This window comes from Gossypium hirsutum, chromosome A07, assembly GCF_007990345.1.
Source record: "Gossypium hirsutum isolate 1008001.06 chromosome A07, Gossypium_hirsutum_v2.1, whole genome shotgun sequence".
Taxonomy (NCBI): domain Eukaryota; kingdom Viridiplantae; phylum Streptophyta; class Magnoliopsida; order Malvales; family Malvaceae; genus Gossypium; species Gossypium hirsutum.
In genome coordinates, this window is record NC_053430.1 from 18815800 (window position 1) to 18840015 (window position 24216).

General features: G+C 33.4%; 2 protein-coding genes across 5 annotated transcripts; both read left to right on the top strand.

The window, feature by feature from the left end:
• Nucleotides 1-11840: 11840 nt before the first annotated feature.
• LOC107960058 (SMR domain-containing protein At5g58720) lies at nucleotides 11841-17253 on the top strand. Of its 4 annotated transcripts, none has more exons than XM_016896262.2 (12): nucleotides 11841-12660; nucleotides 12758-12783; nucleotides 13271-13384; nucleotides 13790-13885; nucleotides 14030-14115; nucleotides 14675-14907; nucleotides 15516-15592; nucleotides 15823-15879; nucleotides 16139-16206; nucleotides 16315-16421; nucleotides 16509-16579; nucleotides 16856-17253. In XM_016896262.2, the coding sequence occupies exons 1-12, from the start codon at nucleotides 12051-12053 to the stop codon at nucleotides 16976-16978; spliced, it is 1668 nt and encodes a 555-aa protein (XP_016751751.1). In that variant the 5' UTR covers nucleotides 11841-12050; the 3' UTR covers nucleotides 16979-17253. The 4 variants fall into 4 exon arrangements, with proteins under 4 accessions (XP_016751751.1, XP_016751753.1, XP_016751750.1 ...); XM_016896261.2 differs by having other exon boundaries at nucleotides 11845-12660; nucleotides 14651-14907; XM_016896264.2 differs by lacking the exon at nucleotides 13790-13885.
• A 2966-nt stretch (nucleotides 17254-20219) lies between these two features.
• Nucleotides 20220-23956, top strand: LOC107960059 (O-glucosyltransferase rumi homolog). Its single transcript, XM_016896266.2, has 6 exons — nucleotides 20220-20616; nucleotides 20711-21321; nucleotides 22006-22195; nucleotides 22340-22404; nucleotides 22979-23189; nucleotides 23406-23956. The coding sequence occupies exons 1-6, from the start codon at nucleotides 20503-20505 to the stop codon at nucleotides 23754-23756; spliced, it is 1542 nt and encodes a 513-aa protein (XP_016751755.1). The 5' UTR covers nucleotides 20220-20502; the 3' UTR covers nucleotides 23757-23956.
• Nucleotides 23957-24216: the final 260 nt, after the last annotated feature.

A 24216-nucleotide genomic window follows, 5' to 3' on the forward strand; every position in this document is an offset into this window, starting at 1 on the left:
AAGGTCTATGTGATATTAAACATGTTAATGAAGCAATGTGTGTTTGGAAATGTTATAATTTATGTATAGATAAATGTTTGGTAATTAAATTTCATAAGTATGGCTTGGTTATGCCTTAATAAATTATCAATGCCATTGAGATAATATTTGAATTAAGAATTGAGCTATGAATGAAGTGAATGAAACCATAAGTTTAAGTATATAATTGGTCATCTCCGGTTTAATGATATATATATGTATGATATGGAAATGTAAATTTCATACTTATGCCAAATTTTATATGTGTATTTGTTTATATGGTAATTGAATGTGAAATTATGACTAAGGAAATGTGAATTGTATAAATGTATTATGATAGTATGTATTCGATCAAGTGAAATTTTTATTGATATTGAGTATAAAAGATGATTTTGGAACGAATGCATGTTTGGACAAAACTTATTCATGTTTAGTTATATGTGGATATTTGAATTTACAAGTATGGTTTGGTTATGTATTATTAAATTATTATTGTTATTGAGTTAATGTTTGCTTATGACTTACTAAGCTAAGATAGCTTATTGTGTGTATGTATTTTTACTTCTATTTATAGATTTTGGAGACTAGTTGCAGGCTCGGGGATCGTCTGCGAAGTCTATCACATTATCGACTGCTTTCGGTACTTTTAAAAGTTGAATTAGAAACATATGGCATGTATAGGCTATACTACTTTTCGAATATGGTTGAAGTTGTATATATATATATGTATATGCCATACGAAAATGGCTTGTCCATTTTGTTAATCTTGGAATTTATGCTTTGGCTTGATGATTATGTTTGGTTGTGGTTTTGGTTGATTTGGTTTTAGTATATATAAGTATGGTTATGTTTGATATTTTACTCATGAGTTTATTGATTCAAATATGTCTTGTATTTGGTTTTATTGAGAAATGGGAATTTGTGCATTTATGGCTAAAACTTTGGTTTTATAATGATAGGTATAAAATTTGATTCATAGTGTACTTTCATTGAATAGCTGAATGTAAAATGACTTAATATGGTCTTGTGATTTGAAAATAGTATATTTCCTATATGTATTTTAAAGCATATGAATTTAACTTGTTTATATTCGGCAACTGTATTTGGATTTTGACCATTTGAATAGTAAATTTGGATGCTTTGTTGTGTGTTTTCAAATTATGTTAGTTTATTAATAATTATTGCTGCGTAAGAGATATATGTTTAAGACATGATATTTATATATAATGAATGTGTTAGCTTATTAAAATTCTTTCATTAAGTAAAGAAATGGATAAGAATTATGTTGGTAAATTAATCATATATATATATTTACATACAAGTATATGAAGTGATGGGTTGATTTATATATAATGATATGTGCGTAGTTGAATATGTATTTGTTGAATTGGTCTTGAATATGAAGTTGTTATATTGCAAATACATAGTTGTATTGTTCTTAATGTGAAATGAAAATTTTGGATAATGTTTGGAATTAGTTCTATGTAAGAATATAATCTTGTAAAGAGATTTAGTAAGTTAAAAGTGGACATTGAAATATGCATTACTATAGTCGGCCAAGGTTTTGTAAAGTGACTAAATGAATAGTACTTTAAGTTATAAGGAATTAAGTTTGTTATTTTCTAAATGGTGCCAAATGGAACTTGCCAAAAATGAGATGTGTTTGAATATCTTCATTTATTATGTCTTATATATGTGTTTATAGATTGTAATATTATATTATATTTAAGGTATGAACAAATGCAATGAGATAAAATGATATGTTCAGTGCTTATTGCTTACGAATTTTAAATCTGATTATGTGTTTTGAAAGTACCGCAATATGATTTGCAAAGAGATTAATTTAATTTAATTTATATTAATAATTATCTGTTTGAAGAGTTTTAATAAAATTATGCATATGATTATTCGGAAGTTATGTTTCGTCTGGTAATACCTCGTAACCCCATTCCGGCAACGGATACGAGTTAGGGGTGTTGCACACAATGACACAATACCATATATTTTCAACATTCATACCAGTACCTACACATCATTGGTCACAAGAGAACTATCTAGAAAGACTTGTAAGAGTCGTTATTAGGGACTCACCTAAGACTCACCTATTGCAGCTTAAAGCTCTAGACTTTAACATCTTTCCCGAGCCAACAGTAACAACTACTTAAAGAACACATATTCAACATTAAAACCCATTTACACACAGATTGTTAACATCTCAATCATGGATAACCCCCATGCAAGACCTTGTACTAACAACTTATTGTTCATATGCCACTTACAAACTTACTCTTTCAAAACTTTTCATGCAAAGCGGTGATACTTTCTCGAAGATGGAATAACCTTTGATTTAACCAAGAACATTAGCTTCTAACTTAACAAAGAAGAAATAAAATGAGATTTGAGAGGAAAGAATCAAAGAGTAATATTGTAGAAAGAAGAACCTTCCTCAGAACCTTTCTCACATATATATAAATATCACCTTATTCCACTTAATGAAACTTAACAAGTGTCACTTAATTCAGTATTTGTCCTTCTTAATGGCTTACAATTTTCAAGAGAAACATAAATAAAAATCCTGCATAATGGATATGAGACTAGTTAATCCAGTTGGTTCTTATCAGGTTACATTACAACCTAACTAGCACAATACTCAGACAAACAAGGCATACTATACATTTGGCGACAAGCAATAATCACCTTTTTGTTTAACAAAATCCTTTTTCTTTAAATAGTAGGATAACCTAAATTAAAATCTTTACTTACTTAGATGGCGGCTACTATACGCCCTCTCTCTTATTCGCCAAAAAAAATAAATGGATGGATTACACTTTGCCAAATAGAAAATTTTACTGCTACACGCATTTATCTCAGATCCATTAGACTTATAGTGTGACAAGAGTCGTCAATGAGTGACACGAGATTTTGGTTTGTGCTTTTATGATTCGAGATCAATCTATTTATTTTCATATTCATGGTATATTGCATGACTGAGTATCAAGGTGAGTTAATAATGGTCGTATGAATTGATATGTGACTCGCATGCGCAAAAAAAATAATTTTATAAAAAAGTGCGGTGTTAACTGCAAACATACAGTGTCAATTGTAATTTTTGTAGTGTCAATTAAACACTATATTATTCCAATGATCAAACCCAATGGATTACCGATAAAGCAATTACTAATTTAATCGAGTAGGAAATTATAAGTGTGAATTCCAAAATAAATTGTTTATAAACTAAATTTAAATTTTCAATTAAACTGACTAATCTAATTTTCTTCCCTGTTGCTTTAGACAATGTAAATGATAAAATGATAGTTGGTTGATTTGTTAATAGCTAACTAAGCTAATAGACCTATACCGATTATATTGATTGTAACTTTTAGCTAGGAATGCCACACCTTGAAACGTTAAGTTAAGGTTGGAATGGTAATTTTGAGGATTTATTTGAAAAGTTTATAAATTGAGCGGGTTCTAGTAGAAATAAAAAGATTTGGCGAGCTGGTTGGGGAAATGTTGGATGTTAACCTTGGCTCCGTTAAGTTTGAACTAAGAATATGTCTTAGTGGGTGACATGATGATTATGGATGTACACTTGGCTATTGAATATGATTATGGAAGTGTGTGAGTAGTATATAAAGGATTGACATTATTCTCCGATGTGGTTCTCTCATTTTTTTTTCTATTTTTTCTTCATCATTTTCACTAGTCTAGTTGTAAGATGTTGGGAAATGTGTCCATATTGTAGTAAACATGTAACTGTTTTATATTTATTCGAACAATGAAAAAATAAATAAAGTTAATTTTACATTTCACTATTATGTCTTTTGTATTTTATTTTTCATATGCATAATGAAATTGTGACAAACAAATATTAGCTCATTGATTGTCTAAGTTCAAACTGAAGATAAGCGGCATTGTAAGAACGTTTTCATTACGAAAAAGATAACTTACTTTAGTAGATAATCTAAATGAGTTTGTAATCCCGTAAAAGAATCAAAGTGAACATTTTATTCAAATATTAAGAAGGATTATTATGTCGTCTATAATTTTAATTGGGGAGATGACTAGTCTTGGCTATCAGAATAGTTGACTCCACGGGTAGAGACATAGATGTATTCATTGGTAGAATGTTACATTGGATTGGGCCCAAGATAAATTAATTCTGAATTCGTTTGTGAATTAATTCACTTGTGACGTTTATGGTGTGATTTACCTAAATCCCGAGTTAGTCATTAACCATGCGTATGTAACTCATGTGCTTTGATATAAGTGGAGGCTTATGTTTTAAAGATGATCGAGCTCATAGTTGATATGTTGGGTACATGACTTGTATATGGCATGAATTTACTAGCAATAGTGAAATTTATAGCTCAATTAAAGAGTTAATGATATCTTCTCATTGGCATTGTATGGATTGATAAATATGGAACGTGGTAACGGGTTACTTATTCTTGAACGAGCAATTTAGTTATTTGTTGACGGTGATCATATTAATCATTAAAAAGACACAATTGTGACAATGATGTAAAATAATATTGTATTGAGTGAACGAATTTAACTCAAATATAGAATCAATGATATCATATGAGGGTAACACACACATGACGAGGCCATTGGACTAAACAGTTGGATGATTTACTTTTGTAAAGAGTATACAATAAGGAGTTTTCAATCATGGTACTTTTTGTGGACTAACTCCACGACTAAGTAATTGTGAATTATCAGAATGATGCTTCTGGACATAATTGCAATTACTAGAATCTAATTGTATATGTTTGATTGGTCCCTCTGCTAGCTCAACAAAAGCTCGATTGGACTGCATTTGAATCAGAAAAAAATTCTACGACTTTAGAAATAATTTAATTGAATCGATTTATTCAATGTGAAATTAAATTAGGTGGTTGTGAGAATTGTTCAACTAGAGAATTTGATTAAAGAATTGTAACACCCCTAACCCATACCCAATGCCGGAATAAGGTTACGGAGCATTACCAGACTTGCAATCGAACAAACAGACATTTCATGTTCATCTTATATTAAAAAAAACCATTCATAAACAATCATATAGTCCCTAATACAAGCCTTCGAGGCCCAAAATAGACATTAGAAATATTTTGGGAATAAACCGAGTGCTCAAGGAATTTTTCAGAAAAACATTGAAATTTTTCAAAGTGCAGGGGATACATGACCGTATGGCCAAACACACGGCTGTGTCCCAGCCCATGTCTGTGCCTGTGTAACTCACTGACTTGGGTCACACAGCCAAACCACACGCCCGTGTGTCAGGCCGTGTACCATTCAAAATGACCTCACACGCTCGTGTGCTAGGCCGTGTGCTAGGTCGTGTGAAAACTGAAGGGTATACTAACTTGTGTCACACGGCCAAGCCACACGCCCATGTACTAAGCTGTGTAAGGCTACTAACTTGGTTTCTTTAGAAGTTATAGGGGACACATGGCCGTGTCACCTGGCCGTGTGTCACACAGGGTTGAGACACACGCCCGTGTAGACAAAAATAGGCCATTTTCCAAGCCATATTTCTTGCCCAAATTGGTACCAATCTAAACACATCAATTAGCATATGACCAAATCATAAATAGGCATTCAAACCAACCAAAATCAAGCCTAAAACATGCAACATCATCACCAACAACCATGATGCCCATAGGCACCTCAATTTACCATTTATAAACATGCCAATTATGTCTCGAAAATCTACCTAAATGGGCAAAAGCATATATATGTATCATTGTGCCTAAAACTTAACATGTATGCCACTTATCAATCTCACAAACCAAACATTCACATGGTAACCATACACCATATATAATAAGGCTATTTGCATATTTACATAACAAAATATATCAAATACAAGCCAAATCAAATGGCTAAATACATGACAAAACATATAGGCAACCATTGGCCAAAATGACTTATACATTCCATTAAAACCAAAATGTATAACCAAAAGTGCCAAAATAAGAGTTTGATAGTGTGATGCAATCTCCGACAACTTCCAATCCGAACGAGCTTCTGAACCACTATAAAATACAGAAAAACAAAACAGAGTAAGCAATTAAGCTTAATAAGTTCGTATAACTAAAATTACAACTTACCTTTCAACCACAATTTAGGAAAGTAAAATTAAGGCATAAAACAACTCCATTTTGGCCCAAAAGCCTAACACATAATCATCAACCATGTTAGCCATGTATTCATATGTCAAACATATATATATCACTATTCGTATTTCACATAAATACCTGTACTAGTTTGTATCGAACTTGTATAATCCTTGTAACAACACTGTGCTCATTAAACCACTCAGAATAATATCAGATACGCGGGTATCTCGCACACTATGTGCCAACACGTTGTCAAAACCACTACTATCTCGTATCTCATATCAATGCTCTCTTTCGAGCCATAACTGGGTTTGCTCACATGAGTTGTCAATCAAAACGTAGCTACACGGTGCTGTTCACACAAGCTATAAAGTAACCGTAACACATGCTGGAAACTCAGCCACCGGTAGGACGTACAAGACTAGCACCTAAAATACAATAACCCCTAATGACATGTCATTTGTATCCTATCTATTCTTAAGGTTCAATCGGGGTCCATAAGTCGCTGAAACTTCGTTGAATATTTCTGTGGATTCGTATTATCAAGAATATAATAATAAAAAATTTAAATCAAATATAATTTAATGCTTATTAAACATACAAACTTACCTCGAATTTGTACGGAGAAAATCGATCGGTTACTCCAACACTTTATCTTTTTCCCGATTTAATTCCATATGTTGCTTTTATTGATCTATATAATCAAATTTAACTAATTTAAACCTCATTCTATACAATTCAATCCAAAAATCATGTTATAAAAAATTACCATTTTGCCCCTATACTTTTGACTTCTTTACAATCTAGTCTCTAGGCTCGTAAAATGAAATTCATGCAATTTCACCCCTAACCAAGTCTAACTAAATTTAATATATGTTTATAGCAGCCCATACATTTCACAATTTCACACATTTACCACATAATTTTCACATTTCTCAATTTAATCCCTAATTAAAAATTTCATTAAAAATCACTTAACAAAAGTTGTTTAACTCCCAAAAAAGATTTATTTTCTTCCATTAAACTTCACAAACAACTAAAATGCTTTTATGGTAAAACCCTAAACTTCCAACCATTTTGCAAATAGTCCCCTAGTTAGCTAGGTTAAGCTACAACGATCCTGAAAGCATAAAAATCATTAAAAACGGGATGAGTTTTCACTTACATGCAAGAGACTTCTTAGCTAAAATTTTCAAGCTCTCCAAGGCTTCCTTATGCTGGAAAAATCTCATGCATGAATGAAAAAGATGACCCTTTGTTATATTGTATTTTTTTCATTTATTTACCTAATTACCAAATTACCCTTACCTAACTTTAAAATTTTAATAATTATCAAGCCATGCACATCCACTAATTCAATTAATGGTCTAATTACTATATAAGGACCTCTACTTTAAAGTTCTATAGCTATTTAACACCTTTAGCTAATAGAACACAACTTTCGCACTTTACGTGATTTAATCCTTTTCATCAAATTGAACATGTAAACGCTAAAATTTCTTAACGAAATTTTTATACGATAATACTATCATTCTATAGATCACAAAATAATATTAAAATAAATTTTTTGACATTATATTTGTAACGACCCGAACTTTAAGGATATAGGAAAAGTGTATTTTCGGGTCTTTGTTTCTGAAAAATAGATTAGAAAATATTTATTAAAAATAATTACGAAGTTAATTGAGTAATTAACTAGGCTTTAATTAAGTGAATTTAGCGTAATTAAGAGGAATTAGGAAAAATGACTAAATTGAATAAAGGATGAAAGTTGAATTGTAGATTAAAAGAAAGTAAAAAGGATTAAAATGGTAATTAAGCCATTGACAATAGATGAGGCGGCAAATGGAAGAAAAATCAAGATTTTTTTGAATTATGTATATTAAATGTTATAATTGTTATTATTATGGTTTTATATTAAACTATTATTATTATTTAATAGGTGTTATTATTAAATAAATTAAAAGAAAGACAAGTGTATGGTAAAAATAAAATACATGTGTAATAAATATTGTACATACATTTGTAAAATATGTATGTATTTACTTATTATTTAAGTAAATAATTAATGTATTTATTATCATTAAATTAATATTATATGATGAATAAATTAAATAAAGACAATGTGTGGATATGATTTGATACAAGTGTATAAATGAAAATATATACATTTGTAATACATGTATTTAATCATTAATAGATATTTATTATTTATAAAATATATTTACTAATTAAATGATCATATTATAAGATTTTTATGAAATAAATATACTAAATTATGACAAATGTATGGTTATAAATGGATACAAATGTATTAATAATATACACATGAATAAATAAATAATACTTACTATTTAAGTATAAATATATGTATATATATATAAGTAAATAAAAGAATAGAAAAGAGAATAGAAGGAGACGAAACAGAGAGCAGGGGAAAGAAAGAAAGAAAAAGAGAAAAGAAAGATGAAAATGGAAAATTGAAGGTTTGAAGCTTGAAGTTTTAACAGCTAATGTTGTCTCGGGAAATCTAGGCTAAGCAAGGAAAAATGGCAAAGACAACGGGAGTTAGCTCGAGAAAATACAGTTTGTATTTCTATAATCCGAACTTAATACTTAAATTGTTGGATTTATTATTTAATATATATATGTAGTAGGTGTTTTGAGATGATCATTTGAATTGGATTGAATATTGATTATATTGAATTGATTTATGAATATATGTGAATGTTTTAATTGAAATGAATATTGATGTGGAAATTGAATAATAAATATTTGTTATATTGGAAAATATATGTAGTTGGAAGTGTGATGAAATTGATAGAAAAATGTGATTATTGTGAAATTGAATATTTATTAGTGAAAAGTAAATGGAATTATATTGAATTGAAAATATATAGTTAATTAATTAAAATATGAATTAATTGAAAATTGAAAAGTGAATTAAATACCCTATTAACTAGTCGGGCTAGTCGGATATAGTTGCAATGCCATAGGATATGGAAGAGTACGGGTTTTGCCGGGTTACTGATCAAGCACTTATGTGCCAACTACTGTTACTGTTACTGTTTCAGATTTGTTCCGATAAGTTACTCTGTGTACCGTACTGTTACTGTTACTATTCTGAATTTGTTCCGATGAGGTACTCTATGTACCGTACTGCTACTGTTACTGTTACTGTTATTGTTCCGGCTTCGGCCGATGAGGCATTATGTGCCGTACTGGTGTGTTGGTTGGATCCGTGTATCCGTCTAGGCCTGAGTCATGTTAATAGGGGTAAATAAAGGAACTGGAAAGATTGACTGTTACTGAATAATTTAATTGTTACTGTATATCTGATTTTTACTGAATAATTCACTGTTACTAAATAACCGATCAATTGATTGATACTGAATAACTGATTATTATTGAATAATTGATTGTTACCGAATAACTGACTATTATTAAATAAATAATTGTTCTGATTGACTGATCGTTAATGAATATTACTGATTGATTAATTGCTATTGAAAAATAATAAATAATTTTGAATTTAAAGTAGACCAAAATATTGGTTGGAAAGTGAATGTTTGAATACTCATTGAGTTTTAAAAGTTTAATATATATAAATTAATATGTTTTATAATTGTTTAAGTGTTCAGATTATAGAAATACCACTGAGTATACCTATACTCAGCGTACGGTTTGTTTTCGTGCGCAGGTTACGTAAAGATAGAACGTTGAATCAGCATCTCAGGCCGATCCCGAATTCAATAAGGTAAAGTGTGCTAATTATTGGTAAAGGCATGTACCTAGGGTGTCTTATGTGTGTCATTTTGAAATTGTAAATGTAAGGATGAAATAAATAGATTTAGGTTTGGTTATGATATATAATAGAATTTGGTTAATTTGGTATGAAATTGATTTATTTGATGATATTTGATATTTGAATAAAATTAAATATTGAATAATATGTAAATGTTTAAATTTGACAAATTATGAGTGTATTTGGTTGTGTTGGTATTTATGTGTATATTAATTGTAAATGTCCGATAGGTCCGGTAATGCTCCGTAACCTTGTTTCAGGGACGGTTTGGGGTTAGGGGGTGTTACTAAATTTGTGGTCCCGAAACCATTGTTTCAATTTCACTAAAAACGGGTTATTATAAGAATTTTCTTGAAAAGTTAATTTGAAAAATCTAAGTAATTTTTGAAAATGAATTTTGATCAAGTAGAATTAAATTAATCAATTTAATTAATATGATATTTTTAGAAATTAATTTTCAAGTCAGACAATTGGCCCAATAGATAATTGAACTTGAAAATTGGGCCTGAGATTGTAAATTGGGCCAGTAGCCCAAAACTGAGGCAAAGACCTAAAAACTAGTCGAACTGGACAGGGTATGTGAAATTGGGCCGATGGTCTAACCGATGGCTAGACTGGTTCAGTCAGATCGTCACTGACCTGAATCGAACTGACAATAGTCGAACTAGCTCAAGGTGCCATAAGGGTGTCGCACTTGTATCATCAGACATGACGGCTACAATGTCGACGTTCTAGTGGTCGACGATAGTTGGTTTGGTCGAGCAGTGGAAGAGTTACACTCCTACTGAGACTCTATCAGAGAATTTGATTTTAGATTAACTGTTCTAAAAATAATATTATTTTTTAATTAAATTAAATTTAATATTTATCTTATAGATAAATATTCTATTATTTTAATAAGATTTAAAATATAAAATTTAATTTAATATTAAAGTGATTAAGTTTAATAATAGTTGAACTCTCTAAACTCTCGAGAAAGTTGTAGAGAGAAAATTCTCAGACAAAATTATTTTAGAAAATTTCTAGAGATATTTTTTATTTACAATTTGACCTAAAAGTTTAGAGAAATTATAAAATTACCTTATTGATAAATTTTGTGAAAAATTTCTGATTCGAAGCAAGTCCACACTTGACAGACGTGAGTTTGAGGATAGTGAATAAGACTACTCAGTTGAAGCACTCATCCTAGATAAATTGAAAATGTACAATTTTGATTAAGCATTTATTTCTTTAGATATCACAATCAAAAACTTATTTTAAAAAAATTAAAATTCTATTTTCTGCAAATATTTATTCAATTGTCTTGTTTATTTCATTTTTATGTGATTCAATTAGTCTATCATCCCATTAAAACATTCTCTTTATTACCTTTTTATAAAATATATAAAAATAAATTATATTTTTACTTAAAAACTGATTTTTTTAAATTTTTTATAATACATGTCAATCAAGTACATCAACACATGATATCTTTTTATAGTTGATTTTGACTTTAAAGGAATTTTCTTTTTTCAAATTGAAATACCATCATTCAACTCATAAGACTAAAATCGTGACAACTCTAAGTGAAATATGGAGGTTCTTACAAAAGAAAATCATTTGTTTTGTCCAAAAATTATTTTTTTGCTCAATTTAAAACGAAATTAGATAATCAAAATTTAACATCCTAAATGTAACGGAATCCTAACCTCAGCTAGCCCGTGTTCCACTAAGGGTGACTCTTATCTAAATTACTCAACCAATCAGATTTAAGTAATTTAATCCCAACAAATCAACCGTAAAATCAGAATCTTTTAAAAGCGCGTGGGGTCAAAGAATCCCAAAACTTTCCCTGTCCCCCACCGTAGAGAACCTCTCAATAAAGTCATTGCCAATACAGAAAAAAACGAATAATATAATAAAAATATAAAGCCCGTCCCCTCAAATTCTCGTTAGGCCCCTTCCAAATTTAGTCGGCAATTTTATATTTTCAGAAATCCCCTCTTTAGCCCCTAATATCCAATTTTTCTTTTCACTTTCACCCCATATTCTTCCTTGTTCCATACCATCCTCCTCCTCCTCCACCTCCTCTTCTTCGAATTAGGGTTTCACGATCCCCAGATATGAAGCGAACTGCCACGAAGAAGAATAGGCGGCCTCGTGCGACGAAAACGCCGGCGGTCAACGATTCGTCACGTCATGCGTTAAGTCAGCGGGATCAGCGGCGAGAAGGAGAAGGAGAAGACGATGAAGAACAAAAAAGGCTTCTCGGCTCGTTAATGGAAGCCTTCGGTTCGATCTCTCTAGAAGAAGCCACGTCAGCTTATAACCAAGCCGACGGTGATTTGGACAAAGCGGCCGAGATTCTATCCAATTTGATCGATAACGGTAACAATAGTGAAGATCCCGATCCGTCAACGAGCTCGATATCGAGTGGCTCGTCATCGTCAGGTTCTTCCGGGTTCGGTTTTTCCGAAACGAGTTGCTTACAAAATCTGAATAGCGGAAGGGGACGTAGCAGATGGGGAAAACAGCAGAAGCGAGTGGTAGCGTCAACGGGGACGGTTTCGACCGTCCTCGGGAAAGATTACGTTAGGTCAAGCCCATGGCGAGACCCGGCTGCAGTGGCACCGGCGAAATCGGTGTTGGCGACGGAAGAAGCGGAACAGTTTTTATGCTCAATGCTTGGGGAAGAGTGTGAACTTAGCATGGCTGTTGTTAGAGATGTTTTGTGTGAGTTTATTTATTATTTTGTTTGCATAAAGAAGTTCTTAAAATAATTCTTTTAATTATATTTTTATGTTGAACGAACAGAAGTTTACTTTTGCAGGTCAGTGTGGGTACAATGTTGAGAAGGTATTGTCAGCCCTAAAATCTGAATTTGCTTTCTTTGTTGATTTTGATGTATCAAAACAGCGAAGCAGTTTCATAGTCATTTAGGAACGTTAAGGAAAAAGAAAGATCTATGAAAGGTTACATGCGCCCTGTAGCATACTGGGTTCTTTATATGGTTTGTTGGTAAAATGTTACTTTTTTACTATATAAGCGTGCATCCAAGGATCAAGGAGTCTATGCGTATTGATTTTCACCCTGTAAATAGGCATGTGGAAATTGGGTTACTGATTCAGAGAGGGATGGACTGGGTTGACTTTAGTTCTTTGATTCTCTCCCTCTCGGAATGGTTGAATTGTGAGTAAATCTGACTTAAAAAATTGGAAACAAGAGAAAGGGCTAAGCTACTGAAATATAGCTTCTTGGTACATTACTGTGTTGGGATACTTATTTCTGCATTGTCATCCTTTTGATGATTCCCTTTATGATTCAATGTATTCGTTCTTTCCAGGCTTTGGATGCATTACTTGATTTATCTGCTTCCTCCTATGAAAAATCCAAGAGTTTTAATGACAATTTGAACAGTAGACAAGATACAGGATTCGTAATTGAATGTGCAGACAATGTAAGTATTATGATTTTTTTTTTACTTGAAATGTTTCAAGTTTTGTGGATCAGATATTTCACTCTGAATATGACATCATTTTTTTAGTTTGTTAGATTTCTATACACCAAATTTATAATAATTACTGTTTGTCCCACTAGAGCTGTTTGATATTAGCTGGTTTGAGTGTTATTATGCTGACTTTTTTTAGAGAGGCAGTGGGGACTCAGAGAGAAAATACACAGTTGTTTGGTTTGGATAGGTTTTAATATTTATTTAGTGTTCTATTTGATGGTTTATCTTTCCTTATTCTAAGCTTGAGGATTCGACAATCAGATAAGAGTTCTTTAGGTTGCCAAATTAAGGTTCATCTCTATATTGCAAACCGATGTAACTGAAGGGAACTTCCATTTTGTATTCATTCAGTTAGTCACTAAAGGAGGAGAAATTGACAAAAAGCCTACCCCTTCCTCTCCCCCCCTCCCAAATTTTTTCCCTCTTGGAAAGAGCACTGAAGAATGTGTAAGATTACATTTGCGTGGCATATGTTTAATTATTTTTGCTGTTTTGTATAATTTACGTCTCTTTCGCCCATAATTTGAAATCTCTCTGAAGCATTTTACATTGCATTGTATTCTAAATGGTGATTTATAAATTTTCTAACAGTTAACAGATAGGACATCTGACTGCATATCTAAGTTGTTGGAAAGCGAACTTCAAGATAGTATATGGTCAGCCGGATATGGTCACAGGTAATTTAGTCTTTCTGCCGTTGTCCTTGACTTGGCTATTTCTTTTTCTTTTTTCCCCTCAAAATCGTCTTCTCATGCAGGAGTTATATTATAATAGAAAGAGACTTAAATGTTGTAGATGACCAAATGGTTTTGAGCTATTTCATGCATGTCTTGAAGAGTGAGATAATTTATGGTAGAAACTTTTCTTGTTGGTCAATTAATTGCCTGTTAGATTTAGAAGCTGCAGAAAGAATGAGAACAATTTTGTAATCACAGTATAAAAAGCTCTGCAAGTCATTTATCAGTGCAGTCTAAAAGTGTGTTTGCTTGTTGTATTGCATGTTTTCAGTAGCATTGCATGTAAACTTAACTGACATGTGTTATGTTGTAATACAGTTATCTCATGCTAATTGTAAGTCTTCTAAGTACTTGGTTTAGATAACTTGAGTTACGCCTTGACTGTGGCAGTATTGTATAAAGCTTTTATATTGCTGTTAATTTGAATTCTCCTATTTTGATCTTAAGTGTAAAAAACTATGACTTGAAATCTTAGGTGTTCTACCCCTCTTGAATTTAGGAATTACTCTAAGGTTCTTGCTAGTTCTGAAGCTATGCAACCACCTTGCCCAAGGAATAATGTGTCGAATCTCCCTCAGGAGGTCCTGGATTCTTTATTTAAAATCCCCAAGAGTTCTGAGCATGAACCAAGCACTATGAGTTGGAGGAATGTAGTAAAGAAGATGCAGTTGTTGGGACCACCTATTGATTTTTGTCCATCTACTGATGCAGAACCTCAGCAGGATATCTATGGTATTCTCTTGTTAATTTTCTCAGGCTTTGCATGTTATTGTATGTATGAGTTTGTTGGTACTGTGACCTCCGGTTTTGAAATGGGGTTATGAATATCACTATAAACAGTTTTATTTGCTAAATTGTACTTGAGCACCTTTATTGGAAGGGTAAACTGACAAATTGCTATTAATTATCTTTTCATTGTTAGTCACATGTATGCTAGATACATATGCATTACTTTTCTTCTGTTTGTCCTACTCCTGCCATAATATGAATATACAAGTACTCAGAGCTACTTGAATAACTGCCCCCTCTACTTATTATGAGAAATCAAGACATAAGAATAATCGTAAAAGTGGTTAGGTCACTCTTTGGTTCCTTTTTAGAACTTAAAAAAGTCTACTAAAAAATAAGAAGAAAAAGGAACGGAAGAATTTTAAGGTGATTCTTGATTGGATGTAGTTTTCTTTTAGGGTTTGTATTGTTTTTATTTCCTTCTTCACGTAGCATTTATAACCATTTCTCAAAATATTTATCATAAACTCTTTTGTACAACCTTTATATACGTTTCTGCACTGTTTTTCATCATATTTTTCTTTACAATTCAAAATATCTGTAATTTGTAGCTAAGGGAGATGAATATCACAAATTTAGAGAGTGTGCCAAAGAACATTGGGATTCCATGAGATCTTATTATCAGAAGGTATGGCGTTTATAGCAATATGTATATTTATTATTTCTATAAACCAAATACATACATACATACATACATCCAGACATACATATATACATATATGAACATCACGAATAAAAGTTGCATTGCGCCATATCAAATAGTATTTGGTTTATAGAAATACATACATACATCCAGACATACATATATACATATATACATATATACTATTTGATGGTAGAATGAACGTTCTTCTACAGGCTGCTACTGCATATTCAAAGGGAGAGTTGGAGTATGCAGCTTATCTTTCTGATCAGGTGTGTTTTCTACTTGGGGGATGTTATGAATCATGTGTTGCATATAAGTTCGAGATGTGATGCCATGTCTTCGGCAAATTTTGAAAAGGAAACACTGGCAACAAAAATGAAGGAACATGAGAACTGGGGATAATATCCCATAATGTTTTACTTGTCTTCTTCTCTGCTTGACATCAATATGATGTCTTATGTCAAAACTCGTGCCAAGGGTTGGCTTTAGAATAAAATTCTGACTTGATAATACCTTGCATCTGAGTAGGGAAAGATACAGAGTAAATTGGCACGGGAAGCAGATGAAAGGGCAAGCCAGAATATATTTAAAGCCAGGTTAGTCCTTGTATAACTAACTGAATCGGTGAACAAGAAGTATTCTCTCTCTGCCTGCCTCTACCTTCTCTTGTGGTCTAGTGAACTGATCTGTCAACTCTCTTCCAGGAACAAAGCCTTTGAAAATGTGATAACAATTGATTTGCATGGGCAACATGTCAAACAAGCGATGAAACTTTTAAAACTACACCTTCTATTTGGAATACATGTTCCTTGTAAGCATTGTTTGACCTGATTCCGTATTAGTATGTGTGTGTGTGTGTGTTTGTATTGTACTTATTATTTGCCTTATTGTGCTTCAGCTGTTCAAACTCTGAGGGTTATTACTGGCTGTGGAACACATGGTATGGGGAAGTCAAAACTGAAACAGTCGGTATGGATCTAAAGTATCCCTGATCCAGCTATTTGTCCTTTCTGTAGTAAATTAATAAAAAAAAAGTCGGATTCTTTTGTGGTGGTTGATTTATCCAGAATGAATAATGTGGATGTTTTGGTAGATTATATGTGGTTGAAATGTTTTATTGATTATATTGAACTTTGATTCATTTTCTTCATTGCGAACATTTTACTTTATGCTTTTATCTTAGGAGGACAGTGTAGTTTATGTTCTTCTTGTCTAATATTTTATGTCACTGGTTGATGCATGCAGGTCACTAAGCTTCTTGAAAAGGAAGGCATTCAGTGGCGTGAAGAAAACCGTGGAACTGTACTAATCAAGCTTGGCGGATACAGAGAGTTCAGCTTTTTAGAATCCAATAGTGACACGGAGTAAATTAATTATCTAATACCAGGTTTGCATCATTTACCATCTGTTTGTACAAGACAAGGATGTAATGTAACAAGGTTAATTAGTGGTTCAAAAACAGGGATCAGATGTTTATATGTACATTACTAGAAATCCTTGTACCCTTTCCTCCTTAGGTAGGTGGAAGCTTCATGAAGATGAAGCTTTCCGTGTTCCTGTATGTTGAGTTTAGCAAAATCATGTATCTGACTCAATTATTGGTAATGACAAAGACTCATGAGAGACTGTAAATTCCGTAGTTATCAACGGAGTTGCTGTGTTCTTTTACTTTCATTAGAAACTCGGTTTGGTATGGAGCATCTTTCCTGCTGCAGGGAACCTGTTTGTTTGACAAGATGGAAGAATGGTTGGGGATTCTTTTGCTTTAAGTGTTGCAGAATGGCGCAGCAGTGCCAGATTTTGAGAAGTTGGAAAATTTATTTTATTATTCTTTTGATACTTAAAGTTGGGGAGTTTCCAGTGACACCCTAGTAGTTCCATCTTCGATTTTGTTGCTGGCTTGAGTTGATTTGTTTAGCATTTTATAGAATAGATGAATTAGCCATATTGTAACTGTTACGTGGATTATGGTTCATGGCTTTATCTTACAATAATCCTTGATTAACCTATTCATCCAACAATATTTTCTTGTTCTGTTGGATTCATCCAACTTTTTTGGACCCTGGCAAATTTTACATGGTCGCCAAAGCAGACAGATAACATTTTCTTTGTTGACCAATATGCATGGTATCTTTAAAATTCCATGCTTTTTTTTTAATTGAATATGCAAATAATTGAGAAGTAGGCAATTCGACATTATCCCCTTCATTGCGGTTTTTGGTTTCTATGGCTATGGCCCATATATAGAACGCAGAAAGGCACACCGTGAATGCGCCTCGTCCAAAAGGATCCTGAAGCGGCGCGTTCAGGTGGTGGCCCTGCCAACACTGATTTCACCACTTGCAACAATAACAACTTTGTTCTTGGGTGTACAGCTCAGCCTTCCTTGAGCTTCAATTTTGTAAACAACATCCATCCCAGAGAGCACTTTTCCAAATACAACATGTTTGCCATCTAACCATTTAGCAGCCATGTTAAAAGATGATAAACTATAACATCTTCATTGTAAAATTTATAACTACCTGCTGGCTGTAACGGTTGTAATGAATAATTGTGAGCCCTATACGAAACGAAACAAACAGTCTTTGCTTGTAACAGATGTTCCAAATCATTCCTTGAAAACTAGTTAAAGACGAGTAGGAATGTAGCTGGCTCACCAGGCCCAGTGTGCTTCAGCTTGAAATTCTCATCACCAAATTTCCACCATCACCGAGTGTAAAATCGCCTCCTTGTATCATAAAATGTGGAATAATCCTATGAAACGTACTGCCTTTGTACTGGAGAGATTTCCCCTGTAATGGAAACCCACGGTCCCAAGTATATGACGACTATGTTACCAGGACTCTTAAGTTTCTATCCGACGCATATTAACATAAGTTGACCAGTGAGATTAGCACAATGTTCGGAAATTTTCTGCCTATAACAGAAACTCAGGCTGATTGGTAGCAAAACAATTGATGGGAAAATTCCAAAAGATAGATTAAGACAGCAATGCAGCCATAACACTAAACATAACTGTTGTTTTAGGAACTATGTTTCCAAAGAGTCCCATGATGACTCGACCTGAGAGCAATAATTCAGTAGTAATGTTTTAGCTACGTAAACTAAACAGAAAGCAAAAGCTATGGTGGGTGCAACACATTACGTATCCTACGATATTGGAGGAAATTCTAGGGTGAGCTCCACTTAAGCAAAAGCTTTTACCAAAATACCTAAAGATTTACCGATATTTGCAAGACTTTACCAAAATTGGTCTTAAAAGTAAGAAAAAGTGAAGCATACCAGCAGGTTTTCCTGCAATTTCAACATCAAAGTAAACTTGGTGAGTAACTTCATTCAAATGTTCCCTTGACTGTTTTGCCTGCACATTCCATTAAAAAGAACATATCCAACAATCAAATCAACTAATCACATCTGACTAGACAATAAGTGAAGAAAAACAGAAGAAGATACTAACTTAACATTGTATATCGCAGATGAGCTTAATAAACTAGACGCAGAACTAAAAACAGAAAGGGAACCTGAGCCAAGAACTCTACTTATTCTGACGTAGTTATATAGTACAAAATGCATCACAAATTATTCTATTTTGATATTGAGACAAAAATATTGGCATTTTCGCTAAAATCTTTCACTGCGCTTTTAAAACGTAAAATGCTCTCTCAATATAAATTTTTAAAGATGAACGGGCTCGATTAAAAAATTCTCCCCGCAATATTGATTTTTGTAGATTTACATTGGAGTTTTTTTTTTTAAGATTTACTTTGAATTTTAGAGATGAAAGTGAAAATGAGAGAATGAAGACTACTAATATCTTGACACTGCTATTAGATTTGAGAGCATGATCAAATATTTTATTTCACATATCTCATTCTTAATCAGATGTTGAAAAAAATTACCTATAAAAGTAAAAATTTGTTAACCATATTTATATTAAATAATAAAATAATATTAAGGTTAAATAATAGTTTAAAATATTAAAGTTATATTTTGTTTCACAAAAAAGAATTTTTGATTTGCCTTTTCAAAGTAAATAGAAAGTAAAATAATGTTGGATTGGAGAGAGACCCATAGAGCAAATGAAGAAAATTTACATGGAAAAGTAAGAAACATAGCTATGTTTGTATCGACTTGGTTATTAGCCCATCAATGTGTAAGTTCCTCCTTGGAGATCCAATTTATTCATTCAAAAACTGAAAAAAGGTTGTGCTTTGACAATGCTAAAATCACCCTTTTAGCAGGTCAATTGCCACCATCGTATCTAAAAAATTCTTTTTAAGAGTAGTGGCTGACCCTGTAAGCACTCTCTTAATTCAACTAATGGGATTTCATCCACCTCCCTTTTCTCTTGCCATATCAATTATTGGGTCACGATTCTCATCCCAAGTTGGGCTTCAAATACTTAATCCCAAGTTGCCAGAAAAATTGAAATTATTAACTAAGCTATTTTAAGAAAAATTTATTAATCTATTCTTATTCAAGTAATTCCTCAAATTAGAATAAAAATTTATGTTTATAAAAAAATATAATAATATTTTAAACTCAGATGGTTGCCAAAAGAAATTTAATGATTGATTTTAGCTATGATTGAATTCAATGGCATTGGGAGGATAGGACCCCCAAACCATTAAAAACAGAACACAATGGACGGCCTCGGAGGCGGCCTCGGAGGAAGCGAAGAAATTCAATCCACGTGGGAAACCCAATACCATCCTTCCACACACACGACAGGCAGACGGACAGAGAACGCGAGTTTAAAAAAAGTTACCTTAAAAAAAGGAATCACTAATAATGGTTTAAACCTTATGTTCGTCCGTTGTATTTTGTAGCAAACAAAAAGCAGGGGACGCGAACACCATTTGCAGGGAGCCGCTGCAAATGCTCTTTTCAATATGGCGAAACAACACGCCTGGGCTCACTCTGCACATCCTCGTTCGCCTTCTTATCTCTTCTTCTCCGTCGTTGCGCTTTCTTTCCTCTCCCTTATCGCCCTCCTCATCTACAAGGTCCACCTCCTTTTTCTTTTTCTTTTTTAATATTTATCAGCTGCTAATGGAACCAGCAATGTTCTGACTGTTTTTTTTTCCGGTGGAGATTTAGGTGGATAATTTTGCTTCCCAAACGAAAACAATCGTGGGTCATAATTTAGAGCCGACGCCGTGGCATCTTTTCCCGCCGAAAAACTTCACCGACGAATCCCGACATTCCCGGGCTTACAAGATCATCCAATGCTCCTATCTGACTTGTCGCTACGCCGCCACCGTCGGTGGCGCTCAACCTTCGGAGGGGCAGGAGGAGGAACGACGGGGCTTAGTCTCCTCTCGTACCCCTCCACAATGCCCAAACTTTTTCAAGTTCATTTACCGTGATCTTGAACCATGGATGAAGACCCGGATATCCGTTAACCACATAAATGAAGCCAAGGAACACGCGGCGTTTCGTATCGTTATTGTTGAAGGAAAATTGTTTGTCGATTTGTATTATGCTTGTGTACAAAGTAGATTGATGTTTACGCTATGGGGAATTTTACAGCTTATCAAAAAGTATCCTGGGATGGTCCCTGATGTGGATATGATGTTTGATTGCATGGATAAGCCTACCATTGAAAGAGCTAGAGTTGAAAATGGGTCTTTGCCGTTGCCTCTGTTCCGGTATTGTACAACTGAGGCTCACTTTGACATCCCTTTTCCCGACTGGTCCTTTTGGGGTTGGTAAGAATCACTCATTCCCAACTTCATTTGAGATTCTAATTTGTCTACTTTTACTACAAGATCATATCTGCATAATCTGTGTTTACACTTACCATAACCTAACTCCATTCGTGTAACTTAAAACCTCAAGTTACCAAATCAAAATTGTCCCAAACCTAAAATGATATGAATAACTTAAATTGTTAATAATCTGGGTATACCAGGGATTGCAGTTAATTTGCTATGGACTAAGCTCCAGGTGCTAAATTGTTAATGATTCTGTGCAGATAGAATGTTAAATTGAGTAGACCATTTGATGGTAGTATGAATTGTGTGAAAATATGTTCAAGTTGCGAAGCTTAACAACGCTGTACCCCTGAATGCAGAAATGTTGAGTTATGTTGGTGTCACTCTATGTAGTTGTCATCCATATGATTCATGTTCAAATACTCCCAAGTCTAAAAGTGTTTTTCTTGTTTATGTGAATCTTATATATATTGGCATGCTATATGTGTTGGGATATGTGTGTGTATAGTGCTCCTCTCTACTAGCTTATGCAAATGGAGCATCTTGAATCTATCTTGGAATTTTTCATTAGTCGCAGCTATGGTGGTGATATAAGAGATGTGGTCTAGAATTCATGTTAGTTTTGGTGGATATTTATTTGAATTCTTGTGCACATCTTTGTGAATGACTTGTCTGCAGGCCAGAGGTAAATGTAGAGGCATGGGATGAGCAGTTCAAAGAAATTAAGAAGGGATCACAAGCTCAAACCTGGTTGAAGAAGATTCCCCGTGCCTATTGGAAAGGAAATCCAGATGTTGAATCTCCAATACGTCTGGCACTAATGCAATGCAATGACTCTAACTTGTGGGGTACAGAAATTATTCGTCAGGTTGGTTTGAAAAGTTTTATGTGAACGCATGAATTTTTCTATTTAGAAATGATAGGTCTAACAGCCAAAAATGTGCTTTAAAGTGCAATAATGATAATAAGATTTATGTTGTTTGATGATGTTGCTTTTTATTGTGCATTGCAGGACTGGGCGGAAGAAGCAAAGACTGGGTATGAGCGGTCCAAACTATCCGATCAGTGTAACTATCGGTGAGTTCTCTTCTTTGACTGATATTACTACAGCAGACATACTTATATTCAACATTTGCATTTGAGTCCGGATAATAGCCTTATGCTGTGTGATGGGCCTGGAACTTTAGAAGACTATTCCTTAAGAGTCCTAAACAAACTTGGTAGCTACAAGTTACTAGAGTGCTTTGACTTGGTTTCCACGCTTTTTGTAGGTTAGCCTTCTAGAATTTTCCAGGTTTGGGTCGGGTCAAGATGCCCCGTATGAACAACTTGGTTTGCTGTGTGAGCCTTGATCATGAGCTGGTGTGCACAGGCTGTGACATTGGCACAGTACATTTAAAGCTTGCTATTTAGACTAGTCCTTGGGGACCTAAGAATCAACCGCCCCTGCCTTTAAATCCCAGATTTCTTCCCTAGAGTTCAATCAGCTTGGATTGCATTGTAGAAAGCCGTCATAAGGGCTACATTTTATAATGGAAATTAAACAAATTTTGTTCCAAGGCTCAAAAAGTGCATAATTTAATATTGTTTTGTAATACTTGTCTGATATTGAAAGTAATATACTGATATTTTTGTTTCCCATTTTCTGCAGTTATAAGATCTATGCTGAAGGCTATGCTTGGTCTGTAAGCTTGAAATATATCCTATCTTGTGGTTCACTTCCTCTATTAATTTCCCCACAATATGAAGATTTCTTCACTCGTGCCCTCGTTCCCAAGTTAAACTACTGGCCTGTCTCTAACGTTGATTTATGTCGCTCCATAAAGTTTGCTGTTGACTGGGGTAATACAAACCCGTCTCAGGTATGATCTTTTGGCATTCGAATTGGCAATAAGCAACAACTATTATAGGTTTAAACTGAATCTAGAATTCTTTCTTTTGAGCATCCACATAAATTCATGGCAATATTAGTACATGGTTATGGGGTATGATCCTCTATATATTTATGAGAAAGCTTGGAACATGGTTGACCCCTATTAGTGATACATTCTTTCTTTCTGATAAATTTGACTAAACAGGCAGAGGCAGTCGGGAAAAGAGCGCAACATCTGATGGAAAGTTTAAGCATGGATCGGGTTTACGATTACATGTTTCACCTGATTTCAGAATATGCAAAGCTGCAAGACTTTAAGCCTGTCCCGCCCTCATCAGCTCAGCAAGTATGTGAAGAATCCTTGCTTTGCTTCGCAGATGACAAGCAAAAGGAATTCCTTAAGAAATCAGCAGTGACTGATGGTTCATCAACGCCGCCCTGCACCCTTATCAAGCGTCCCAACCCTAATTTTTTCACTATTTGGAATGATCAGAAGAGGAAAATAATTGATAATGTGAGAGATATGGAGAACAGAGCAAATGCAGCCATCACCTAGATGACATACCTAATGAATTTATGTCTGCACTTAGTCATTTATACAGAAATTCTTTTAAATCCTTTTTACACGTTATTTTTTATATTTATATTTATATTTATACGACAAAAAAAGAAAAACCAAATGAAATGGAAGTGGTGGAATTACAAACTTGGGTTGCAAATTTAGTTAAAATTAATTTTTCATGTTGGTTTTATGTATATATATATTTTAATTCATTAAACAATGTATTTTTATTAACAAAATATTCTCCTCGTAATCAAAATTTAGGGAAAATATACATGTATTTGGGTAGTACAGATAGAACACAGCTATCTGAAGACAACAGAAAATTATAAGACAATAGTCTTACTACCAATTGGGTAGGGAAAAATGAAACAGGAGTTGTGCTTGGCTCTCTTGTAATTTTTGAATTATCTGAGTAGTACCATCCAATTCTGATTCTGAACTAAATGCACAT

Excerpts from the sequence above, each read along its gene's own strand:
- LOC107960058 (XM_016896261.2), top strand. The coding sequence starts at position 12,051 with ATGAAGCGAACTGCCACGAAGAAGAATAGGCGGCCTCGTGCGACGAAA. Across the intron at positions 12,784-13,270 it reads GTGGGTACAATGTTGAGAAG|GCTTTGGATGCATTACTTGA; the intron begins GTATTGTCAGCC and ends CGTTCTTTCCAG. Across the intron at positions 16,422-16,508 it reads ATTTGGAATACATGTTCCTT|CTGTTCAAACTCTGAGGGTT; the intron begins GTAAGCATTGTT and ends ATTGTGCTTCAG.
- LOC107960059 (XM_016896266.2), top strand. The coding sequence starts at position 20,503 with ATGGCGAAACAACACGCCTGGGCTCACTCTGCACATCCTCGTTCGCCT. Across the intron at positions 22,405-22,978 it reads TCCGATCAGTGTAACTATCG|TTATAAGATCTATGCTGAAG; the intron begins GTGAGTTCTCTT and ends CATTTTCTGCAG. Across the intron at positions 23,190-23,405 it reads GTAATACAAACCCGTCTCAG|GCAGAGGCAGTCGGGAAAAG; the intron begins GTATGATCTTTT and ends TTGACTAAACAG.